We start from the raw sequence: 27150 nt of genomic DNA, 5'->3' as shown, positions 1-27150 counted from the left end.
GCATTTTAACAAGCCTCTGGAAGATTCCAGCAAGTGCTAACATGTGACAGGCACTCATAGAAGGGAGCTGCTTGAACATCCTCTTCAGAAGAATGTATTGGACCATTTACTCCATTTTCTTTTCTGATACAAACACAGAGTCTGGGCAGGTTCTCCTTTCTCAGGGCGTCAGCTTTGTCTCACCATCTGGATTATTCAAGTGAGAGAAAAGGAAACAGAGATCACCTACCTGTCAGGCCATGGCCATGGCCACATATGTGCCTGTTAAATGTAAGGACACGTTCCTGGAGACTGCAATGCAACCACATACTTCATACTCTGTGTGGTGAGAAATCAGCCCAAGGAATACCTTTCATCCACTTAAATAAATACATTTTAGAGGCTAAAAATAACTTCTCACTCTTTTAAAGAGTAGTTCTTTGAAATAGAGAATAAATCTTACAACCAGTTGAAAGGGTAGGCACCTCTATTTCCCCTGTAACACATGCTGCAAGTAGGAAAAAAGATGGCAGTCAGCCAGACTCATCTGCCCAGGTCCATCAACCCAAGTAGAGAACTTCTCTTTGGAAATACTGGAAAGCACTGCGAATGTGTGAGATTTCAAGAGCCCTGACTATTTCTAAGACGTGAAGGAATATTCCATCAAGACAGAGGTTTAGTAAAATGGCAAAGTACATTCCAAATGTCTTCAGCTGTGAAAGCCAGTCAAAAGAAACAGGAAAGGAAGGAGAAGTCCAAATAGATCTCCTCCCAGCATACTCTAGCTTTAACAGTTCTCCCATTACCACTAATGTGAAGCTTGTTACCTAGCTCCTTTCACCTGGCTTTCTGATCTATCAATGACCCTCCTCTTCTTCCTCCTCCTTTTGAATCAGAGTTTCAATATATAGACTAGGTTGGCCTCGGCCTCTGCAAATATTCATTGTAATCTGAACATCTAAATGCCATGAAGATAAGTACTAGATCTGTGGGTCAGACATATATATCCCAGTGCCTGAGACATGCTTTTCCCAGAAGCATCTCTGATTGGGTCAGAAAAGTTCAATGGAAGATGGTAATGGAAACCACAGTGAGACACTATTTCACACTCACTAGGTTAGTTACAGTGAAAGCAGAAACTAACAAGTGCTGGAAAGAAGGTAGACAAATCAGGACCCTCATAAACTGCTCATGGGAATGCAAAATAGTGCATCCACTTTGGAAACCATCCTATCAATTCTTCAAAGTTAAATCTAGAGGTCACCTCTTACCTAGAAGTTACACCTATACCCAAGATGAAATATATGCCCCCACCTTGAACACAGATGTTCATGGTGACATCGTTCAGGCTAGCCAAAAACAAGAAACACATGTTCATCAAATAATATTCCACCTATCCATACAGTGGAGTATCATACAGCAATGAAAAAGAAGGAAATGCCGACTTATGCTATAGCATGAAGGAACTTAGAAAACAATATGCTAAGTGACACAAAGTCCACACAGTGCATGGATTCATTTAATTGAACTGTCTAGAAGGTGGAAATTTATAGAGACAGAAAGGACATTGGCAGTTGCTTGGGGCTAGCAATCAATAACACTGGACCAGAACAGAAAATTGTGTGTGTGTGTGTGTGTGTGTGTGTGTGTGTGTATTATCGATAAAAATATTCTAAAATTTGATCATGGTCAGCATTACACAATTCTGTGAATATGACCAAAGCCACTGAATTGTACTTTCTGTGGAAAGATCTGATGAACTATAAATTGGCTCCCTGAAAGTGTTACTTTAAAAACAGATGACATCTTTTCTTCTGGCTTAAAACATGAAAATCAACTCCATTTCTTCAGCACAAATAAGAAACCACCTTTGGTAAGAAAAAGGCAAATATACCAGCTATGATAACTCATGCTTGAACTTGAGAAGCTGAAGCAGGAGAATTACTGTGAGTTCCAGGCCAGGGTGGGCTATAGGGAAGACCACGCCTGAAAAATCAGAAAAGAGATAGGGGGGAGAGGGGAAGAGAGAAACGATAGACAAAGTGAGGGCGAAAGGAAGAGAGGAAAGGGGCTTCCTAAAATACACATAGAATGCCCATGAGCGAGGGGCTCCAGGTGAGCACGGGCTTTCCAAGTAAATTCTGAGCAGCCGCAGAGCTCAAGGGAAGCAAGCAGCAGCGCTATTTAAGCCAAAGCTTATTATCTGAAGGTGAAGTCATGGGTGTTCAGGAATTGAGGACACAGATACACACCTCTGACTGGCTCAGCAGAAGCTCTGACCACTTCTGCCACAGGGGACACTTGTCCCTGTCCTCGAAAGTGGTCTCATTGGAGGTCCAGCAGCATTGCTCATGGCTGTACCAGAAGGCAGACAGACAGACCCCCTCCTTCAGGTCTGTCATCCAGTCAACAGCAAGATCAATGACCCCAGCCAAGGTACCTAGGAAAAGAATGAATCATGGAGAAGAATTGTCACAAGGAAAGAAAGAAGACAGGGCGCCCCCAAAGCTGAAGGTCCACCCATGCCATGATACCGCCACTGAAACTGACAGCTGCTTTCAGTCACCTGGAAGCCACTCAAGCATTTATGGTATGAGCCAGGCAGTGGGTAGCTCAAAGAGCCACAAAGGCCCTAAGATCTCAAATCAGGTAGGAGGGCTATACGGTTCCACTCTTAGGCTGTGAGGGCAGATGGGAGTTCATGATTCACTCATCTTTCTCCAAGTTTTTTAGTTGTCGATACATTATCTTGAAAAATTACCCCCCCCCCAACTTTGGGAGATGGCTCAGCAGATAAGATTGCTTTCCATGCAAGCATGAGGACCTGCGTTCAAATCCTAGCACCTACATAAAACCTTGGCATGACCATGTGCGCCTATACCCCCAGTGCTGCGGGAGGCAACATGAAGATACTGGAAGCTCACTGGACAGCCAGCCTAGCCAAAAGAACAAGCTTCAGGTGCAGTGAGAGATCCTGTCTGGAGGGAATACAGTAGAAATAAACACAGGAAGAAGCCCTTGTCTGGCCTCCAAATACGTGTGTACTGGTGGACTCACACACACACCCCCCACACGTAACACACACCACATGCACTTAACACGTGAGCAAATCAACAACCCTTCCCTTTCCGATGGCTCTTTCTCATCAACATTTAAGTCGCCCCTAGTCCACATTCCCCTCCAGACACTGTCCTGTAGCTTTCCTTCTCTCCTCTTCCCCTCAGTAGAGTTCATTCCTTCCTTCCACTACGAAAGCAATCACCTGTACCCAGGCTTCATTTTCCGGAACAGGTCATACAACACACAACCAAGAGGCCATATGGAGCCCACTACCTTTTTGTTAATAAAGCTTCATCCCAGCATAGCCACACTTTATCACTGGACACTAACTGTGGCTACTCTTCCTGCCACAGTGTCAGAGTCGAATTATAGAGAGTGGAACTACACAGCTCAAGAAACTGTAAACACTTATTTGCTAGCCTTTTATAGAAGGAAGGTTGCCAATCCTAGTTTTAGGCTTCTCGGCATCATTTGAAACTGCCAAGCACTCCATTCTTCCAGAAGCTCATTGCTTCTGCAATGTTTAGCTCTTCTGTTTCCCTTGATCTTTCCTGCTCCTCCACCTGGCTTTCTAAAGCGGTATTTCCTCAAAGCTTGACCCTAAATCTTTTTTCTCCTTTCGTATTGTGCATTCTTCCCTGACTGTCTTATTTGTATCCCTCTTGCTACTGAGCCCTAAAGATATATCCAGGCCCACAAAACCCCAGCCTTCAATAACAGATTGTGTGTGTGTGTGTGTGTGTGTGTGTGTGTGTGTGTGTGTGTGTGCGCACACACATGCATATGCATGTATATGTATGCAGATGTATGTGTATATATGTGTATGTGTATGCATGTATATGTGCTTATGCATGTGTGTATCTGTAGTTCGACTAGTTTATGTACTAGAAAGAAAAGGCTTTGTCATTCAGTTTTTGTGCCACAGTTAGGGTCAGGCCAGGCATCTAGACCTGAGTCCACTTCAAAAGACACTCATAATGTTCAACTCCATTTACATGAAATGTCCAGAACAGACAGTGAAAGGAAGTAGACTGGTAATGGTTTAGATCCTTCCATAGCTAAAAGGTGCAGATGATATTTAGGTGGGAATGACAGAACATGTTACAAAATTGGTCATGATGATAACTGCACAACTCTGTAAATATACTAAAAAACCATTTAATTGTACACATTAAATGGGTTAATCATGCAATATGTGTAGTATAATTCAGGAAAACTGTTACACAGAGAGAGAGACAGACAGAGAGAAAAAAAGAGAAACTGGTGAGGAAGAGGCTCAATCAGAAAAATGTGATTTTTTTAGAGAAGTGATCAGAGAAAGTTTCAAGTGGAAAGTGATATTTGAGCAAGATCTGATGATCACCCTGAGATCCATCATTTTTCAGCCACTTACAGTCATATTATTCTTCATCCCATCAATCTCCTTTGCTGACCAAGTTGTTTTGTGAACCATCTATGCTCTGGTCTATGGTGCAACAGTGCCCCCTTATGGTAAGTTTTGGTAAATTAGTTATGCAGAGGATACGTGTGATTTCTCTATGAGGAGATCCCAAATTAAACCAAGGGAACGTCCATCCAGGCAGTTGGACACCTGAGTCCTCCCCACCACCATTGGAGCCATGGGAAAATGGTGCTACTTTCTAGATCTCCCTCCAATATGCATCCAAATTCAAAGAACACTGGGGGTGCCTATCTCCAAAACCCCTCCATTCTACACCTTCCTTCTCTTCCTACTGTGTCCATAGAACCAGCTTTCTAAGTGTTTGTTGCCTCCAGTTGCACATTAGAATCATGAAGGAAAGGAGAAGGTCTTTACTCAGCATCATAGTGTTTTCTCCAGAAAGGTTGTTTAACACCAATCGTCATAGCCTCCTAAAAAGAAGTTAACTTCAGCAAATAACTACCACAAAGAGCCAAATATCTACTATCCATGAAATGGCACTGAGATTATGACAATGGAGGATGAGAAGTCTCTAAGGGTAGGAACAGTGTATACTCTAGATGCAACTGTCCTGGACTCATCTTGGATCCCGTGGTGGTTAGCATTATTTTGAATGTCATGCATTTTAGGGCTTTCCAGTAGTAGGAAAAGCCCACCATATATGGTGCCTGATGCTTCAAAATTATAAATGCTTCTATATTTTGTAATCCTATACATAGCTAGGTATAACAGAATATAAAATGCGTGCTTTCAGTAAAAACCCAGGGTAGTCATAAATCTATTGAGTGTGTGAACAAGGCTAAGCAGTGCTGTTAATTACAACTTTCCAGAAGCCCACACTTGTTTTGTGAGCCATTTCTGTTTTGGTCTGTGGTGTCACAGTTAGGGTTAGGCTCCTGCCTAAGTCTTGGTAGATTCTAGAAAAAAAATATTTGTTCAGGTATTTTGACCTTAAATAGTTCAAGCAATAAATCCCTTTCATTGAGACAGAAGGTGAATACTCCATAGCTTCAGTATCTCCCAAACATCTGGAGTTTGGGGGTGCTAGGAGAACAGTACACATACATATCTTGCACATACCTGCCAGCAGCCCGATAAGCAGCATCACCACCCATCCTGACCATGCATCCAGCAGGCTCTTGATGAACTCCCAGATCGACTCCTTACTTTTGCTGGTTATCTGGAAATGAAGTACATACAGCAGTTGATCAGAACACAATTCCAGTTCATGCTTCTTTCTCTGAAGTATATTCCTCAGGAAACAAGGTGACTGAGAAGATGAGTATAATCATGCCACCAAATTCCCAGTCATGCTGTTCATGCAACAATGCAGGACAATGATTAAATGGGCTTTCTGGGGGCTGGAGAGATGGCTCAGCAGTTAAGAGCACTGGCTATTCTTCCAGAGATCCTGAGTTCAATTCCCAGCAACCACATGGTGGCTGCCAACCATCTATAATGAGATCTGGCGCCCTCTTCTGGCAGGCAGGCAGAATACTGTATACATAATAACTAAATTTTAAATAAAATGGACTTTCTGGTTCACAAAGCTAAAAGGATGCAATACAGGATCAGTGTCTCCCTTCACAATGAATTTTAGATAATCAAAGAACAGATAAAATTCAATATGGATTTTTAATTGTGTTCTTTTGGGGGTACTCTAACTTTTTAGACATCATTATGACCTTTATTTTTCTTTTTTCTTTTCTTTTCTTTCTTTTTTTTTTTTTTTTTTTGGTTTTTCGAGACAGGGTTTCTCTGTGCAGCTTTGTGCCTTTCCTGGATCTCACTCTGTAGACCAGGCTGGTCTTGAACTCACAAAGATCCGCCTGCCTCTGCCTCCTGAGTGCTGGGATTAAAGACCACCCGTCTATGACATTTTTATAGCATGCCTTTTCCCTCCCCATTTTGTGGGAGCCTTGCACTCCTCTAACATCATTATCTCCCCAACTATTTTTGGTTCCCTATTTCACCCATGTCTGCTTCTTCCAAGTCTCTGTCTCTGATTCCACCTGACCTGCCTCCCTCTGTACCCAGAACCTGTACCCTAACTTTTCCAGGGTCCTGTTTCCACACACCCCCCTTCTCTTTAAGTGCCTAAGCCACCTTAGCCATGTCTCAAGCTTCAGTAGACATCTGCAGGTAGGAGTCTCTCACTCTCCAAGGTGAGCTCCAACTTCACACTGAGCTGCACAGCATGCTGTCTTCCAGCCCCTACTGCAGGACATTCCCCACTCCACTTCCTCAACTCATTAGCAAAAGGCTCACTTTGTCTGACAAGAGTCTATGGTTCTATGACTCCATTTCACTCTATTCCCTCCTCTAAAGCCCATCATGGCTTGACCCTGATCCTATGTCCATCATTTTTACGGCCTCCAGGAAGAACTCCTCCTTCCTCCTGACCACACTCCTAAGCTTCCTGTTTTTCTCTCTGCAGCACCTCCTTACTGTCCTCTGTGGCCTTGACCAACTCCTCCCCATGGGCCATTTAATCATTCCTAACACAGCCCCATAGCTCACTCGTCTAGACTCATCTCTATTCATCTCCTTCTGCGAACCCTCCAACAACCCCAAGACTCCCCTGAATAACCTGAATGTGTAACATTCTTTCATGCTTCTGTAACTTAAAAAAAAAACAACACTCCTGATATTTAGGATCCTTTCCCTCTCTCTGACTACCAAACTCTTGGTCACACTGAGAGACAAAATTAAAATCTTACGTCTCTGAAAAATGCCTTCTCTAGTCATTCCTCCTAAATGAGCCCACAGCATTTGCCATATAACTGCACTGTGTCCCACTCTAGTATACACCGAATGCCAACTAGATGTCTGTCAGCGTGGTCTCACACACACACACACACACACACACACACACACACACACACAATCTCATACAGTCTTCAATGTAATCACTTTTATTCTCAAGGATGATTAAATGAGGCTCAGAAATGACAGCCTCAAACTCAACCACCATGAAGGTGTCAAGGGCAAGATGTGGTCCAAATGTGTCTGACTCCAGGGTCCCTTTGTTGCTTTCACTGGTCATATTTCTACCCAAAGTACCTGACGGTGTAACTCTCAGTCTTTGTCTCTGCTTCTGATACTAGCGCTTTCCTTTTGTGGAACCAACATGTGATACATAGCCTCAGACTCAGAACATAACCTACAGATGGAACCATTGTGGAACTATTGTTAAAGACCCCTTTAGCATAGTACCACCTACCTTTCTGTGTCTGTCAGTGTCCCGGGACTTTTCCCTCAGCCAGTCTATGGTGTGGAAGTCCTCATAGGTCCCTACATCAGGGAAGGGCTCATCAAGGAAGTCCATTAGGTTCCCAGAGGCACTCATGGTTCCTGCACTGACCATGCTAGTTACTCCTGGAAGAGAAGTCCACCTGTTAAAAATGTAAACAGGGCTCGTGTGTAGCTCAGGACAAGAGTGTCTTTACAGCATTCATGAGGGCTTGGCTTACATCACCAGCTCCACAAAGAAACAAAATAAGCATGACCACAACATGAATATAGCACCATAATCCAAGAACTGTATCTACTTTTCTTTTTTCTCTCTCTCTCTCTCTCCCTCTCTCCCTCTCTCTCTCTCTCTCTCTCTCTCTCTCTCTCTCTCTCTCTCTCTCTCTCTCTGGCATTGTGTGTGGTGTATTATGTGTGGTATGTTGTGGAGTGTGTGTGTGTGTGTGTGTGTGTGTGTGTGTGTGTGTAGTGTGGTGGGAAAGGGTGTGTGTGGTATTGTGTGTGGTGTGTTATGTGTGTTGTGTTGTGTGTGTGTGTTGGTGTGGGGTAGGGTGTAAGGGGTGCATGTGGTGTGTGTGTGTGTGTGTGTGTGTGTGTGTGTGTGTGTGTGTGTGTTATGGTGTAGTATGAAGGGGCTGAGGGGAAGTGTGTGTGTGTGTGTGTGTGTGTGTGTGTGTGTGTGTGTGTGTGTGTATGGTGCTGTGTGTTGGATGGACCTTTCACATGTTAGGCAAGTACATTACCACTGATTTCTTTTCTGTTTGTTTGTTTGTTTGTTTGTTTGTTTGTTTCTAGACAGGGTCTCATGTAGCCCAGACTGGCCTTGAACTTATTATGTCACAGAAAATGACCTAGAACTCCTAATCTTCTTACTTCTGCCTCTTGGGTACTAGGATTACAAGCATGTGCCACCATTCCTTGCTTCCATTTTTCCATAACATAAAAATTATTTCCACATCAGTATCTCTGCTGTAATGTAATAGGTACACAGTTCATCACTCACTAGTTATCTTCTGCAAAGAATACTGAACACTGAATTAGGAAATACCAAGCAATGCCCCCAAACAAATCCTACAAGCCTCTGCTCACAACTTTTTTTTCCCAACCTATCACTATATCACCTTTTTTGTTTGTGTTTCTATTTAAAGACATCTTATTTGATAGACATTACTCATTCAGTATCCTGGAACTCAACCAACTGCACCATTGCTGAGGCCTGATCGAAGTTTCTCTATCAGATATATTTTCTCCACAAAGCACTTGCAAACAATGCTCTAGCACATAGGAACACAGGCAGCACTATAACACTTTAAACAGCAAAATTACTGACAAAAGAAGCACAGGCTTGGTTGGGTTTTTTTGGTTTGGTTTGGTTTGGTTTGGTTTTTCGTTTTTGTTGTTGTTGTTTTGTTTTTTTGTTTTTTGTTTTTTGTTTTTGAGACAGGGTTTCTCTGTGGAGCTTTTGGAGCCTGTCCTGGAACTCACTTTGTAGCCCAGGCTGGCCTCGAACTCGCAGAGATCTGCCTGGCTCTGCCTCCCGAGTGCTGGGATTAAAGGCGTACGTCATGGGGGTTTGTTTTTAATGAGGAACTAAATAAAACAGGAAAAGGCCACTTGTTCACAGTACAACCATGGAAACACAAAGGAAGACAGTTATCTTCTTAAAACCACAGGTGCCAGATGTGTTTCTGGTGAGTTTAACTTTTCACCATTCTACACAATTTCCAAGTCAGTGACTAACCTTTAAAGCACCACTACTACTGACTTGGTTTGGTTCTTGAATGTCCCCTAAAAGTCCATGTATTACACACTTTATCCTCAAGGTGGTGCTATTGGAAGGTAGTGAAACCTTGAAGAGGTAGAGCTGAAGGGGAGGGGGTCCTTAAGATGATAAGACTTGTGCCTCAAACGGGAGTGCTGGGCCCTAGCTCCTTCCCCTCACTCCCCTCTCATGTCCTGGCCATGAAGTGTCGGTTCCAGCACAAAATCATATCACGATGGACACTGTCACCAATCCCAAAGCAAGGTGGCTAATTGATCACAGACTGGATTCTCAAAAACCATGAACCCCACAAACCCTTCTTCTTTTTAGGTTGACTAGATCAGACATTTTGTTACAGTGATGCTAAGCTCAAAAGCACACAAGATGGCAAATTTTAGTGAATAGGCAAAATTGCAAATACAGTTCACAAATAAATATGAGTTTCTTTCCATATTCTACAAAAGGAAACAGTCAGAATGGTAAATAAATAATAACGAAAATCATTGATTCTCCTGAGAGGCAGAATAGATGAAAGAAATAAACAGCCTCTGTGGTTATCATCACAGATGTCCAGATGTACAACAGTAGCTGCAGAGCAACTTTTAACCACAAGTGACAATCAAGGCAATCTGTAGGTGGCAGCAGCCCTCTGAGAAAGGAGGGCCACCACGGATATCAACAAAAGCAATAGGACAGACCACTGACAGCCAAGAGCCATACAAAGCTCTGGGAACAGACACTCATTTAAGTTTTTCTTAAAACACAGTCAAACAGGTCTTGCTGCCAGGACAGTAAAAGATTTGAATGTCTTAGATAACAATTCCATTCCAACTGTTCAGGCTGCCCTGGCCTGGAAACCAATCAGTCATAAACCTCCCATGTTCTGCCACCCTCAAAGTCTCATTTCCAAATCACATAGGAACCAATTTGAGGCACCGAAAATTTTTGTAGCAGGACCAATGCTCACTCTGATTAACGGAAAAAAAATAAACAACTTCTACAAAGACAAGAGCCTGGAAAATGCACCAAAAAAAAAATTACTTTGGCAAAAAGCATGGAAATTTGAATTATAGTATGAAGGCCACAAAAGACTTGGAATCAATGGTTAAAACATTGAAGGTGGTTATAAAAATATTTGTGTTCAGACCTCTCTCATTGCTTTATGTATTAACATATTTAGAGGACTCAACCATGTCCCGATGAAACTGCACTTTAATCAACTAGAAAAGTCACTATGAACAAAATAGGGTAATCACCTTACAAGCAATAAAATGGCCACAGTGACTGATTTATTGAGCATCTGTGTAACTCAGCTGCTTTAAAACTTTCAAAGTTTGAGGTCTGAGCTGTGCCAAGTTGAAAAGTACACCTACTGATGAGTACCCAGGGAAGAATCACATTGCAGAAGTCAGTAGCAACCAATAACATAACCAATAATATAAGGGAAGGAATAAAATTAGAAAGCAGGGTTAGCATTCTCAGTTTAAAAAAACACGATGGTCACAATCTCTTATGACATGTGGGAAGGGAAACCTCTGATGAGGGAAAAGTAAGATGACAGGCTGTAGACCCACAATGCAGAGGTCTTGTCAAAAAACAAAAACAAAAACACCTCAGCTAATGGAAGAATTGCAGAGACTTGGTCCTGCTACTGAAGGAAAGTTGGTGCTGGACAGAGTGCCTCATGCATATAATCCAAGTACTTGGAAGATATGGCAGAAAGATTGCCATGAATTCAAGATCAGACTGGGCAACAGACTGAGATGTATCTCAAAGAGGGGGGAAGGGGACTACCTGAAATCTAACCAAGTTTCTACTGCAGCAGCTACTCCAGGCTACAGTGCTACAATGAAAAAGCCACTTTAGAGAATAAATTCATCAGCAAACTTTTCATTTGGGGAAGAGGTGGAAGTGTGTGGGTGTGTACAGACAAGTGTCAGGGGGCAACCCCGGGCGTTGCTCTTTGCCTTCTACCTTCTTAGAGAGATTATCTATTATTCACCACTGTGCATATCAGGCTAACTGGCCCACCAGCTTCCTTGGCTTTCCCTGTCTCATTCTCATCTCATCACAGGAGCTCTAGAATTACACATAAATGTGCTACCACATCCAGTTAGTTATACATGGGTTCTGGGGATCTGAATTCAAGTCCTATGACTACATGGCAAGAGCTATCTCCACAGCCCATTCATCTGTAGACATTGATGGAGGATGTCAGGTACGATGACTAGACCCAGAATTAGTAGGGAAAAGTAAACATGTTATAATCAACTGTGTTTGGATTACCTCCCAGGAACCCCCAAAGGAGTTGCTGATGTCTCTCCTGAGATTGAGTTTAAAAAAACAAGGAGAAGGGACTAAGGGATGGCTGGGAAGAGTGCAAATAGAGACAACATGGGTGAGAAAAATGAAAGAAACTCTGTCTGGGATCCAGTGGGATATCACAAATGGAGGAGTAACTTGAGTCCAGCCAGATATGGGAGCAACAAGAAGGAAGTATGTGGCTTGGATCAGACACCATAATGAACTGACCAATTCTGTCAGCTCAGTACGGTATATGAACCCTGAACACATCATCTTTTGCACCTGAGAAGGGGATCATTGTTTCTTCCACTTATTTTTTGTTCCTTCTTCCCAACAGGTACATTTTGCTGGCGTATGATAGCTCTGCATATGACCTTGAAGCCACTGTATCAAAGAATGACAGCATCCTACAGTCTGATTCTGAAATCCCTTGTTGACCTGAATCACCTACATCAAGCCTCTGCAAATTGCATCCCATAGGAACATTCAGGTCATTTAATTTTAGAAATAAAGTTTTATCAGCATACAGTCATGCCCACTCGGGCTCTGGAAAATGAAGTCTAGTGGAGTCAGCTCTGCAGAAAGGAAAAGCAACTCCAGGAGTGAAGGAGATTGAAGCAATGGATGACAATGCCCAGAAGAGATAGGATGGAACAGAATTTTCCTTAGTTCATGCTGGTGGTATTCTGCCTGAGAAGATAGCATCTCTCCTATACAACCATTATTTACCTACAAAGGGTCTTTGTAAAGCATGCAGGACACCTAGATCTTTTATCTAATCCCTTAAGGCAAGAAAATATCTGTAAGGCTTAGTCTCAGCATGAAGGCCCCAAAAGGCCAGGATCAAAGTCTTCAACAGCAGATGAAAACAGACTCTATCCCATAAACTCAATTCACCAGAGCCCAACAAAGACAAGCATGTGTTAGCAGTGATAGCATCAATGGTGCCACTTAGGACTTTGATGTTAAAAGCTACTCTGAATGGGTCAGCTCACCCTCAGAATAGGGATCTGTATCATTTAAAGGAAACCTAGCCTGTGCATAGTTGGGCGTTGGTAAAGATGTAATGGATTCTAGACATGAAAGAAGGCAGGAAATCACTTGGATAAAGATCAAGAAGTATAATCAAGGCTCCGACTAAGTATAAAAGAACATGCCACCCTGAACTAAATGGTGGCTCTCAGCATATCTGCCCCCAGATGCCATCCCTTTGAATGTGCTGCTCCTCTTCTTTGAATGGCTTCTCATTCTCTGCCTGGAAAGTTCTGGTTTACTCTGTAGATCTCTTTGCTGCATGTCCTCACCTATAGAGATTGCATTCGTTTCCCCAGAAAGAGAAAGAGAGACAGAGAGATAGAGAGAGAGGCAGAGAGAGAGAGAGAGAGAGCTAGCTGCTGCATTCTGTTTAGGCATTTCAAAGTCTCCCTTATCAGAATTCCTATGAACGTCACATCAATTACTAACTTCTCCTTTACTGTAATCTTCTGTGGTATGAAAACCTTAGTCATTTTTGCCTCTCTGTGTCTGGGCCTGGAGTGCAGTCGGTGTTCAATAACCTTCATTGAATTAATTCAACTGTATGCATTATTTCTGGACCGCTGGGGCAACAAAGCCCATTGGAACTTCTTGCAACCACCTAAAACAGCAAAGAAGTTTTAATGTTAATGTTATCATAAATGAGAAAGAGAGAGGGGAGAGGGAGAAAAAGAAGTGTGACTGGAAGATACATGGACAAAAGATGTAAAAGCAAATAAGCGAGTTTGCCAGTAGTTACTGTGTGGTCCAGGACAGATTAGACCAATAGACTTGTGGGCATGATCAGCATGATTTTGAGGGAATTCATCTCTCAGAGCAAAATGTTAGAAGCCACCAGATCACTCTGAAGAAGCCCTTGACTGTGCCCATTGCCAAAAGGCCCAGCTATACAAAGCATAGACAACATTAACCCCTCAAACTCTAGTCCATCCTTTATTTGAATTAATAATTCAGCATCTGGGTGTACAACAAAGTTCCTCATCCATTTTCAGTTGACCAATTCCCTTCTGGCTGATTGGTGGCACATCCCTGGAAAAGCTAAATTTGGAGGCTGGGAAAATGAAGTTTGATCCCCAGCATGTGCTCTCCCACAAGGTCCTGCCTAGGCTTTCAGCTTTGTGCCACTTTCCTCACATCCCTTAGGCAGAGAAACAAGACTTCCCCTTACGTACTCGTGAGAATAAGGCAAGACAACACTATTGATACAGCACTCACAAGCAGTTCTATGGGACTACATTTTTTGACTTTAAAATTCTATATGATGTACTTTACCCCTTTTGAAAAGAACTTGTGTGAGATGAAATAGGCCACTGATCTCTTCACTCTGAAGGGTACAGTTTAGAAAGACCCAAACAAATCTTCAAGTACCTGGCTGATTTTGCTTCCACCCAGCTGTGGGATAGTGGGAAAAGGCCTCCTGACTTCCATGGGCTTTAGTCTTCTCCTCCATAAAATGAGTCCTGTGAGGGTCATTTCAGATCTGGAATTCAATGACTGTGGTTTTTTGGTTTTGGGTTTGTTTTTTGTTTAAGATTTATTTATTATGTATACAGTGTTCTGCCTTCATGTATGCCTGCACTCCAGAAGAGGGCACCAGATCTCATTCTAGATGGTTGTGAGCTACCAAATTGAACTCAGGACCTCTGGAAGAGCAGCAAGTGTTCTTAACTGCTGAGCCATCTCTCCAGCCCCTGACTCTGTGGTTCTAAAACTGAGTTTAGTGGCATTAACACATGCTATTGGTCATAAGGGGTTTAAAACTTGATCTTTCTCTGAGTACTGAGTCAGCCTTCAGGATACTCTACACTATATTCATCTTTCCAGGACAAAGCCAAATCTGTCTGGAGTTAAGGATCCAGAATTTCCAGGTTCATCTCTGGAAGCATCATGCAAGCTCAAACACAAGGAAGTAGAGATACTAGAAGTGGTATCAGTGCCAGGCAGGTTAACAGCCCCAGGTGCTTCTCCTGATGCTTTTGAACGTTTTCGTTTCCAGAAGCCAGAAAGTGAAGATTGGACAGGACTCAATAAATTGATAAGGCGGGTGCTCATGGGCGACCTCTAAAGTTTCTGGGTCCGTCTTTGACCTTGAGGATTTAAGGCCAGCAGAAGACCACGGTGAGCAAGAAAACATGTCATTGACTTGCTCAGAGAAAGCAAGAAAACTAGTATCTTGAATTACTGCTATGGTCTACCATGAATGGCAGGGAGGTGGTATGGCGGGGAGGAGGCTGGGAGCAGCTCTATCCCAAATGGATTGGGTGAGGGAGGTAAAAGAAACTCTTGACCTCTGACTAGGAGCTCAAGAAAGTAGCTCGCTCAAGGAGCACAGCTTTGGGTTGGGCAGACCTTTTTCTTCAGCCCCAAACAGCTAGGTTTAATATAATATCTGTCCTTTTACCTTCTGATACTACTATAAGGGACTCGGTAGAAAGCTTGCCTCAGGAAAGTGCTTGCCACACAAGCATGAGGACCTGAGTTAGATCCAAAGAATCCGTGCAGAAAGCAGAAGAGGTAACACATACTTATGACCCCAGTGGTGGGGAGGCAGAAAGTAGTCGTATCACTGTGATCATAACCATAAAAGTAATATGAGCTATATAAGTTATTGATAGCTGATCTCAAACGATGATGGCTTACATAGGACCAAGTGCCTCGTTTTTGTCTCCCATTAGCACTAGAATTTTACCAGAAAAAGACAGTTCTCACTAGAGAGTGCTCAGGAGCTACAGACAGCAGGGCCTGAAATCATTTGAAGGCTTGCTCACTACCATCTGTGCCTGGCTTGGGAGAGTCAACAATGAGGACTAGAACAGCTAAGGCTCCACATGGCACCGCCACGTGGCCTCTCCAGTATGGCTGCGTCGGGTGGCAGGCCTTCTTACTTGGAGGCCCTAGGCTCTAAGGTGTCTGTGTCCTGAGAGAGACCAGGCCGCAGCCGTGTCCTTTTACCTCAGTTCGCCTCAGAAGTCCTCTTGTCATACACTGACTATGGTGGCTGCTGCAAAAGCCCACTCAAGGTCAAGTGGAAAGAAAATAGATCACAATCCTGATGGGGGAGTGCTGAGTCTCTAGAAATCACCCAGAATCCAGAAATTGTGTTGGGGCCATTTTTGAAAAGTAGAACTGATCATTCACCTTACAAAAAGTTTTCACAAATGCAGAAAAATATCTAAAAGAAAATATTGATTATTTATGATCATTTTAGGCTGTAGGTCACTATAAAATGTTGCTATAATTTTTCATAAGTATATCTTAAAACAACTGGCTGGCTGGCACTGTAGTTCAGTGGTAGAGCACTTACTAGCATGCTAGATTCAAACATCAAATACTACTTTGTTTTTGAGACAGGATCTCATATAGTTCAAGCCAGCCTCCAACTTGCTATATAGCTGAAGATAACCTTGAATATTTTTGGTGGGTAGGTTTGAGATAGTGTTTCTCTGTGAATCCCTGGCTGTCCTAGAACTCACTCTGTAGACCAGGCTGGCCTCAAACTCACAGAGATCCATCTGCCTCTGCCTGCAGAGTGCTGAGATTAAAGGCGTGCACCAACACACTTGAACTTTTTGTTTGTTTGTTTGTTTGTTTTTTTGAGACAGGGTTTCTTTGTGTAGTTTTGGTGCCTGTCCTGGATCTCACTCTGTAGACCAGGCTGACCTCAAACTCACAGAGATCCTCCTGCCTCTGCCTCCCAAGTGCTGGGATTAAAGGTGTGAATAACCACGCCTAGCTCCAATGGTGCTTTTTATGGGGCCTCCTATGGTTGCCTTTTTCAAGGATCAGTGAATTAGGTCACTAAAATAGGAATCTATGCCAGAAATTTTAAATCTTTTTTCCTAAAAATACCATTAAAGTGTTTGCATTTATTAGAGGCTAATTTCCTTCAAATCTGAGTTTCCTCTATTCAAAGTGGACAAACCACTGAGATATTTGCATGAATCCCCAGTCTAGCTATGTGACCTCCTCTGACCTGCCAAAACATGTGACACTGAGACTAAAAAGTTAATGCCTAGTCTTTTTACCCTCTCAGGGACAAGCAAACATTTATTCATTAATCAAAATGATTTGTCTGTGTCACAGCTAATGTTTAGGCCCTTGGGACTTTCCAGAATTTTCAGAGCTATCTTCACTGCCATTTGTATTTAACTAGTTAGTAGTACAGAAAAGAAAATTCTAAAATACCTATTCTTTGGTGCCAGCAAAATTCAAATAGAGATAATCAGGGAGATTGTCTCAAACTCTCAAAAGCCATTATTGTCTTTACCATCTAGAAGTGAGGACCAAGGAGTATGACACAGAAGAGGCTGATAAGTATTTATAAAAAGATATCTACAACTGGGTGTAACGGCATACCTGGAATCTTAGGCATACCTGAAAGGTTAAGGCAGGAGGACTGCTGCAAGTTCATGGCCATCCTGGTCTGTATAGCAAGTTCCAGGATAACCAGAGCTTCAGAGAGAGGCCCTGTCTTAAAAGAGCTGGGAGGCAGAGAGAGAGAGGAAAGGAGGAAGGGAGAGAGGATAAAAGAAAGTATCAGAGAAGAAAAGAGACAAGATACATACAGGTAAGCAATGGGTCCTTGTAGCAACCTGCAAGGAGCTAACAGTCCTCCCTCAGGAGTGGCAATGAATAGCAGTAGCCAACTAAGAGTCTCACTGCTCTCCCTTCAGACTAAAGGAAATCAGAGGTCAGGGAAGTGGGAACCAAGCTAGATATAATCACAGGGAAAGCCCAAGGAAACTAGTTATTTTGCTACGACCTTTTAATTTGCCTTGTTTTTCTAAGAACTAGAATTCTAGTTGTCCCTTTTAATTGAATTCGAGATACAATCAGCCTGGACCAAGTGACAAATCTAGATAACCTGGTGGGAGAGCCAATCCCTTGAGCTACCTGTGTTGATAAGGTGGCTGTCACCTTAAGAATTCTGCATTCTGACCCACATTACAGAAGGGGCCATGGAGCAGTAATCTGTTTTAAGCATAGTTTATACATAATTCATCTACTATAAAATTGCAATTTATACTTGGGTACATTCCCAGACTTGTGCAATCACCAATACTATCCAGTCTCCCTTAGATGTAACCTTATAACCATTAGCAATCATTCTCTCTTTAGTCCTCCAGCAACCCCTGATCTATTTTTCTATTTATGAATTTGCCTATTCTATAATATTCCACCTAAATGGAATCATCTGCTATGTGGCCTTTTGTGGCTATCTCCTTTCACTTAGCACAATATCTTTAAGAGCCATATATTAGCACGTCATTCCTTTGTATTGCTGAATGATACTCCATTGCGGCACAGTATCACACTTGGTTGCTCTATATTCTCCTGAAAAAACATTTGGGTGGTTTCTACTTTTGCGATGCTATGAATAATGCTATTATAAACACGGTGTAAAGTGTTCGTATTCATGTTTTCATGTCTCTTGCATATATGCTTCAGAGCGAAGCGAAGCTGTTAGGACAGAGGCGAACTCTGTACTGGTATTTGCTCCGCCCATGACCTCAGGCCATAGGCCCGAAGGAGAGTCTTCTTAGCTTCGTAAGTGAGCTCTGGAAACTACAGGAGAGAGTTGGCTTAGCGGTTAAGGGTAGTGACTGAACTCCCTACCCCCACGGGTTCGAGACTCGAGCCTGTCTAATAGCACCTATCAGTTCATTGCCATTAGCCGGCCCCTCTCTCCTCTTTTCTTAGGAGGTCCCTTCTCAGGCCTATAGCGCAAGGTCATGGGTGGAGCAAATACCACTACAGAACTCTGTATTTAATCTTTTGAAATCCCTTTCTCCACTCGGTCCACCTTTCTTTTCTTTCAGTTTTGGTAGATGGATCCAGGGTCTCATGCATACTAAGCAAGTGCTCTACCACTAACCTATACCACAAGTCACTTGAAATCACTTCCTTTTGAAGTGAATATCTATCTACAAAAATACAAAAATCAGGGCTGTGAAGACAGCTTAGTCAGTAAAGTGCTTGCTGTGCACAAATGAGGTCTTGAATTCAACCCCCAGTACCCATGTTAAGAAAGAAAAAAGCAGAATGCAGCAATATACTTGTAATCCCAGCACTGGGGAGGCAAACACAGGAGGATCCCTGGGAATCACTGTCCAGACAGTCTAGCTGAATTTGTGAGCTCAAGGTTCAGTGAGAGACCATGTCTCAAAAACTAATTTGGATATACCTAGACCCTAGAAGCTTTTCATTGCACCCGTAGTCCTTAAGCACTGCTATGATAAGCCTACACCATATGCTACCACTACTTTGAACATTTTATTAATCTTTTGTTTCCGGTTTCTTGTATTCTAAATCATGCTATAAGGTCTATCTACATTGTTGAACATAATTACCCTGTGTTCAACCTCTCTGCCTTGTAACTGGGGAGGTGGGAGGCAACGCTTTCTTTCTAGGGTCAGAGTATAAATGTTTAAAATTTTGTGAGCCATGTGGTTGATGTTAGATTTATATGTCTCTATGTTGTCATTCAAAAGCAGCAAAAGATCAGACATACATTCACAGCTGTGGTTTTGGTTCAATAAAACTGTTTATGGACACTGAAATTCAAATTTCACATAATCTTCATGTGTTACAAAATACTTGGGGCTGTCAACAATATTAAAACATAAAAACCATTTGACTTCAACAATATAACTGTCTCAGCTCAGAAGTCACACAAAAGCAGGTAGCAAGCTGGGTTTGGCCCATGAAACAATGTATTTTGCCAGCTCCTACTCTGTTATTTGACTGTAGAACTAAGTTCCAATGTATTGCTCCATTCCACTATGGACAGGTTTTTGTTGTGATCCATTGGGACTAGTTCAAAGTTAAGCAGCCAGTTGTGCCTCATAGGGGTATTTAAAGGACAGAATGAGGTTCAGAAATACCAATAAAGAACATTACTAACATTTTGACCTTGACATTTTGAGATGATAAAAGGCAGTTCCTAATACACACACACACACACACACACACACACACACACACACACACACACACACACACACACCCACACCCTACCCACACACACTCTAAGGTTTCTATGAGATTCTCCAACCAGAAGGATTTCCCCCAACTAATTAATTCTTCCAGTTTCTTGTTGCTTTGGTTCATGAATAAAATATAATGGCTGCATTTCTCTAATAAAGTATCCAAGGACAGTATTAGAGGTCACCTCTAGTGAATAGCATAAGACTCAATAGGAATTCTAGAAGTGCACAGCTGGAGGAGAGGACCTGAGAATAGCATGCTCAGAGACAGGCCTAGGTCAGGTGGCATCTAAAAATAAGCATCACTCCCCTACAGGGAAAAAAAACCTTCATTTCTTACAGATTTTCTAGCCGATTTCAAATGACTAATCCACAAATAGCCTTTTAAAGGTCTTTTTCTTGTAATCTACATGGGTTACATAAAGTGCACAACTCAGGAATTGATACAGGCTCACACATAGTGTCATCACATATGACCACCAGAGGGAGCCTCTCAGGATCTCCTGGTTCAGTCAGCAATTGCTCCAGCAACCAACTCAACCCAGCCTCATTGGAGCTTCTCTGCTGGGCCTGTAGGTTGCCAGAAGTCCCAAACTGAAGAGCCCATGATACCAACAGAGCACTGAGGAACAGGCACTGCTCTAAAACTCATGCCAGTTTCTCTGTTCCCTTCAGTAGCTTTTCTTCTAACCTGCTCCAACTCAAGCACATCCCTAAACATGCTTGCAATAGATGACTTTTAAACACAAAAGGGTGAGCCAAACAATTCAGACACATCAGAATACACATTATGTGATTCTATATATGGAATATTCAAAAACAGGCAGAACTAGGCTATGATTCACAAGAATGAACAATTCAACGGCAATTCTACAGAGAAAAGCAAAGACACAAACAACAAAAGTCACAAGACTGGTTTAGTGACGGATGGGGGCAATATGTTGTGTCCTGACCAGGGTGGCTGGGGGTTTCAGGGAATTGCTCTTAGACTTGGCAGTCAGATATAGGGGCATCATCAGCCCACTGGCTTTGGATAGCCAGGCCACTTTCTCATTCTCCACTTTGTTCTCTGGTGAAAGGAGTATTGAGAGCTCACACTGAATAATGATGCCCCCGGTTGCCTTTCCTCAGAGCCCAGAGTCTCTGCACTCAACAAAATGTTTAAACACTGCCATCCAGTACAAGGTAACCTCTAGCATCACATTGCCCAACAGAGAACTGTGCTACTTTTTTTTGTTTACTTTGTCTGTTTTCTGTTGTTCTATACCTCAGACTGCCTAAAACTTACAACAGTCCGACTCCTTCAGTATCTTGAATGACAGACATTCACCACCATTAAGCACTTAATGTTCCTAACCTGCCTGAGTGGATGGAGGCAAAAATAAATTTGCCACAAATATTTTAAGGCAGTAGAAAATATTGCTCTAGCGATTTACTCATACTGCTTAGAATTGAAAGATTAAAAATGAAAGTTTAAAAACAGTGAAGAGCCAGCTATGGTCATGCATGTATATAATTCTAGCAGTCTATGATACTAGGACCCAAGAGAGGGCCCCAGTTTGCTTTCTTTTGCTGTGATAAAAACATCATGACAAAAGCAAATTGAGGAGAAAAGGGTTTATTTCATCTTACATTTTACAGTCCAACAACAGGGGAAAGCAAGGCAGCAAGCCAAACAGGACAAAAACCTGGAGGCAGGAACTGAAGCAGAAGCCATGAAGGGGCACTGCTTACTAGGTTGCTCCCCATGGCTTGCTCAGACTGCTTTCTTATCCCACTCAGAACCAGTTGCCCAGGGATGGTACAGCCCAAAATGGGCTGGCCTCTCCCACATCAATCACTAATCAAGAAAATGCTCCCATAGACTTGCCTACAGGCCAATTGGATGGATGAAATTTCGTCTTCCCATATGACCCTGGCCTATGTCAAGTTGACAAAAGAAACTAACCAGAACAGGGAGAGAGTCAGGATTTCAGTGTCCTCCCACACTATATAGCAGGTGTTAGCTTTAACTAGGATATATGAGACACAGTCTCAAGGGGAAAAAAATGAACGAAGGAAAAAAAAAGGAAACATAACAGAGCAACCAAGATTTTATTTTCTACCTACATGTCTGTCTCTCTATCTCTCTGTATGTCTGTCTCTCTGTTTCTGTGTCTCTGTCTCTGCCTCTCTCTCTCCCCCCATCTCTCTCTCTCTCTCTCTCTCTCTCTCTCTCTCTCTCTCTCTCTCTCTCTCTCTCTCTCTCTCACACACACACACACACACACACACACACACACACACACACACACACACACATGATGCAGAGCTAGGTACATGAGGCTCTCCCCATACCTCTGTCCTTAACTTTTACCAGGCACTATTGCCACATTCCAAAGAAATTATAGACAAGTCTGGACCTTGACCAGTTTTGCCAATGGTTGCAACACTGCTATGTGACCACATAGATGTGAACTGCCTTGTACATGTGTCTCTGTTGTTCTTATCCAATTTCTAGAATAACAACTATATCTGATGTACCCTGCCCACATCACTCAAAACTTTGTAGTAAGCTCCAACTGATTTCTAGTAGCATCTCTATCTCTAACTTTGTTGTGGAAGCCAGGGATGGTGGTTCTGTTCATGTGACATGTTTGAAATGTATGGTTGGGAGCCAATGTTAGCAATGACTCTCAGAACTGGTGTACAAATACCCCTACTCCCTTGCCCCTCCAGATAATTTAAGCACTAACCACAATCTGGCAGCTCCTTAAACCAACCATGAGACCAACCCCTAATGTTTTCAGGCAAATGGTGGAGGAGTGTGAGAATTCAACAGGGAAACTGGTTTATAAACCCATTCAAGGGGCTAGAGAGTGGATCAGCATATTTGAGACCCTAGGTTCCATCTACAGCACTGTACAATTATTATATAAAGTATCTCAGGAACTTTATCTGAAATAATTTTTGATATCATAACTAGAACATTAATTGTAGAAAATCTTATTCTAAATGAAACAAGAAGCTCAATGCATCTCAAAATAAAAAGAACCACCCAGGCACATCACAATCAGATTGCCAAAACTAGTGAAAACCAGGATCTTTCTCTCTATATGTTTTACATATTTATTTTTATTTTATGTGTATGGATGAGTATCCAACCTGAATGTATGTCTGTGTACCACATATGTGCAGTGTACTCAGAGACCAGAAGAAGGTGCTGGATCTTTGAGACTGTAGTTACAGGAAATTATGAGCTGCCATGTCAGTGCTGGGAGTTGAACCTGGGTCCTCTAGAAGAGCAGCCAGTGCTCTTAACCACTGAGCCATCTCTATAACCCCAAACCAAGGTCTCTTAAAAGCAATGAGAGAGAAAAGATACACAGACAATAAACTGCCATGAGGGCAGATAAAGTACATACACAAAAGCCTTTATAGTTAATCAACAGAGGGGCCTATATATCAGACATAAGGGAAGATCCATCTTAGAAGCTGGGTTCCTCAGCAATGGAAGCTCCTCCCTTCATCTTGCTGCCTGTGGGAATCCCCAGCCATTTCAAATTCATTTGAGTTAATGCCATGTTACTTTGAAAAGTTACTGTTGGGGTGGGGGGTTGGAGAGATACTGTTGGGGTGGGGGGTTGGAGAGATGGCTCAGCGGTTAAGAGCATTGACTGCTCTTCCAGAGGTCCTGAGTTCAATTTGTAGCAACCACATGGTGGCTCACAACCATTTATAATGAGATCTGATGTTCTCTTCTGGACTGCAGGCAAACATACAGACAGACCACTGTACACATAATAAATAAATATATCTTAAATTAAAAAAAAAAAAACTTACCCGAGGATAAACTTTTCTTTAAAAGTTACTGTTGGGCTAGTGAGACAGCTCAATAGCTCAAACATTTACCACCAATAACTTGATTTTGATCCCCAGGAGCCACGTGGTAAATGGAAAGAACCAACTCTCAATTGACTGTGCTCCAATAAAGCATCATACATGCATGAGCATAGATATATACACAAATACACACATACACATGTAAATAAATAAATAAATTTTTCTAAAGTGTTGGTCAGTGCCTGAGGGTGTAGCTCAGTTCACAGAATGTTTGCCTAGTATGCAAGAGGCCCTGGGTTTGAATCCCACCAGGAGTAGTGGCCTATACCTTTAATCCCCTATGTGGGAGGGTAGAGGCAGGAAGATCAGAAATTCAAGGTCATCCTTAGCAAAATGAGTTTGAGGCTGGCCTGGGATACATGAGACCCTGTCTGAAAATCTTTTAAAATTAGCTTTAAAAAATATACTGCCAAATGAACCCTAGGGACAAAATTGTATCAGTTAATAGATGATGGGACATCTGATGGAACTGAAGACAAGGTCATTGGAGTTGTGGAGGTCTCTGGAGTTCAATAGTCAGAGGCAAAAGATGACCAGCAATTCTTGAAAGCACAGTATCCAGCTATTGGCTGGACTTCGTATAAGTTTGAGACCAGAGCTTTCCTTACAGGAAGGTAAGTTTAACCAGACTTGAAGCTACAAAAGATGGGTGTAAGGAAGGCTTGGGTCTAATGATCACCCAACAACAACAACAAGGATGGCAGAGAGAATGCTGTTGAGTAGGCACACCTCCCCTGGGGTTGAGTTGGAATTTGGCTGAAATAAGGCCATCCAGTGGCCTGCTTTGCAGATCCCCTAGGACCTGTTCTGGCTTTCGCTAGGGAACCTGCACATACATCTCAGGGTGGTCACTAAGGCCTGGACTTATGCTGACTTAGCAGTTCTTCCAGGGCTCTGTGGCCTGGTTGTGTTTGCTTACTTCTCAGGTCTTAGTTTCTGGTCTGGGTTGATTTGGCTAAATGTGATACTTACTATTCCTCCTCCAGAGGAAGCCTGCGAGGTGCTTGTTAGCTTAAAAAAACTTTGTGGTCAGTGTATAGGAGGAGCCACCACAGTGAGCTATTTTTCCACACAGCTTAGTCAGACCTTTCACCAACCCGGTTTCTCCCGAAACATGTGAAAGGACTGAAACTTCACCCACCACCCCAGCCACATCAGCCTTGTTCTCTTTGCTGTGGCCAGTATGAGGACACAGGAGGGACACATCAAAGCTGTGTTTGATGCCCCCCTGCATGTAAGCTAACAAAGTCACTGGTCATTGGTGGCTATTTCACTTTTATTAATCTATGAGTGAAACTATCACCGGGAGGCAGAAAACAGATTGTAGAGAAAAACGTGCCAGAAAAAAAAAAAAGGTCAGCAGAAGGCTAATGTGAGGAATGCCAGGACAGGGAGAGACACAGGGCACAACTTCCCTCAAGCACTGTTTGGCACTGTTATGGTTGAATTGTATTCACCTCCAAATTCCTGTGTCGAAGTCCCAGGCATCAGTATTTCAGAGAGTGACCATATTTGGAGACAAGGTCTTTAAAGAAGTAATTAAGTTGAAATAAAGTCATTAGGATGGAACCCCTAATCCAATAAGATCAGTGTCGTTATAAGACATAATTTGGGCACAGAAACACAACCCTAAGAGGACAAGCCAGGGAGAGAGACCTACAAGAGTCTTTTTCCTCACAGCCCTCAGAAGGAAACAACGCCACCCACAACTTAATCTCAGACTATGAGGAATTTGCTGTTACTGAACCACCTGGTATATGATCCTCTGTTACAGCAGCCCAAACAATGAATATAGTAATAACCAGGTTTTGTGTGGATGTGTCTGCCTTTGCCCACCTGAGAGATGAGAGAATAACCCAAGTGTCTTTAGTAAACTACTTCCACACTGTTTCGGAGAAACATGGCTTCCAACAAACCACTCAGTGTAACCAGGGAGCATCAGGGTCCCAAAATGATCATTGCCTGTTGGGCATGGCAAAAGGCCTTGGCGCCTGGGGTCTATACAACCTGCTTCTCGTGGTGTGTGAGAATTATGTTCTTTCCTGCCTCACTTTATTTATATGAACAAGGGCCCATGGTAACAGTTCTTGATTCATAGAGTGCCAGGGGCCCTATGAGTTTAACTCATATAAAGTGCTTGAAGAAGCACTAGGAGCCATATACTCATTATTGTTGCTGTTATTATTATTATTTTGAGCCTTTTCTTTTTGTTGTTACTGGGAAGTGTCTGTGGGGAAATTCTAAGTAGCTGGCTCTTGGCAATAGCAACACAGAAATCTCACAGCCCCATCCCCCTCTTGGGTGAGGGTGGAGAACACTGGGTTGATTGTGTCACTAGAGGCCATATGAGGTTGGCCTGGTCTCCTTTCCAACACACAGGCTAGGTTTCAAAATGGGACAAATAGCTGTGTGGGCCCGGGGCTGTAGGAAGCCTGCCATACCACACAGCAGCCTGCTCAGTCCTGTAAGGCAGATTGGGATAGCAGTGCACAGAGAGCACTGGTGGGCAGGGAAGAAGTGAGAGGAGGCAATAGGAAGTGATCTTCTCTGAGCTCTGTGTGCTACACGTTTGTAATTTGTTAACACTTTGAAACAGGGCCAGTTTAGTTCTCCTATGTCTCTATGCATTCCTTTGTTCCCAGCCTCCCTCTGTTTGAGACTGTCTCCTCTTGGGTCCTGTGGCTCTCAGCCACTAAATGGCTAATGGGGAGCTCTTGTCACTGTCACCAGCCTGGTGTTTAGAGGGCCAGCAGCAGAGATGATTGCATCACAGCCCCCTCACCATCCCAAAGTCGTCTACAATTTTTACATCCAGCGGACACCTGGTAATGACTGGAAATATTTTATTATTTTTTTTGTCTTTTTTTCCAGAGCTGAGGACCAAACCCAGGGCCTCTAACAAGCACTCTACCACTGAGCTAAATCCCCAACCCCTGGAAATATTTTAGGGTGTCCCAACTAGAGGGATTGCTATGTAGATGCAGGTGAGGGGAACTGTTAAACATCCTACACTACCACCACCATAAAGAACCTTGCAGCCCCAACAGGGTGTGGTGGTGTATGACTGTAATACCAGTATTTGGAAGATTGAGGCAGGAACACTATAAATTTGAAGCCAGCCTGGGCTACAAGTCTGAGGGCCTGTCTCTAAAACAACAGAAACAAAACAATCACACAGCCTCAAATATACATAGTATCAAGTTGAGAAACTAGCCTAGACACACAACAGAGATGCAAGGAATAGCTGATGGATTAAAATGTTTTAAAGATATTGGAGGAATGGCTTGGTGAGTAAAAGCATAGGCCACGTATATGTGAGGACCTGAGTTGGAATTGCCAAACACACATAAAAGCCAGATACAAAAGCCGGGTAGTGGTGGTGTACACCTTTAATTTCAGCACTTGGGAGGCAGAGACAGGCAGGTCTCTGTGAGCTTGAGGTCAGCTTG

At 42.8% G+C, this 27150-nt stretch overlaps 1 protein-coding gene across 2 annotated transcripts in view; it reads right to left on the bottom strand.

Moving 5' to 3' along the window:
• The window catches only part of Clcn4 (chloride voltage-gated channel 4), a 67449-nt gene that overhangs the window by 32227 nt on the left and 8072 nt on the right, over nucleotides 1-27150 (bottom strand). The window contains exons 3-5 of one of the 2 annotated variants that reach the window (XM_052712492.1): nucleotides 7704-7875; nucleotides 5561-5660; nucleotides 2232-2419 (exon numbers count right to left, since the gene is read on the bottom strand). In XM_052712492.1, coding sequence (XP_052568452.1) covers nucleotides 2232-2419; nucleotides 5561-5660; nucleotides 7704-7875 — 460 coding nt within the window. The remainder of the gene's footprint in view (nucleotides 1-2231; nucleotides 2420-5560; nucleotides 5661-7703; nucleotides 7876-27150) is intronic. The other variant, XM_052712576.1, reaches the window with a different exon arrangement.

This window comes from Peromyscus californicus, unplaced genomic scaffold (genome assembly GCF_007827085.1).
Source record: "Peromyscus californicus insignis strain IS unplaced genomic scaffold, ASM782708v3 Scaffold_10__1_contigs__length_136768540, whole genome shotgun sequence".
NCBI lineage: Eukaryota > Metazoa > Chordata > Mammalia > Rodentia > Cricetidae > Peromyscus > Peromyscus californicus.
This window is presented reverse-complemented; position numbering and strand designations above follow the sequence as displayed.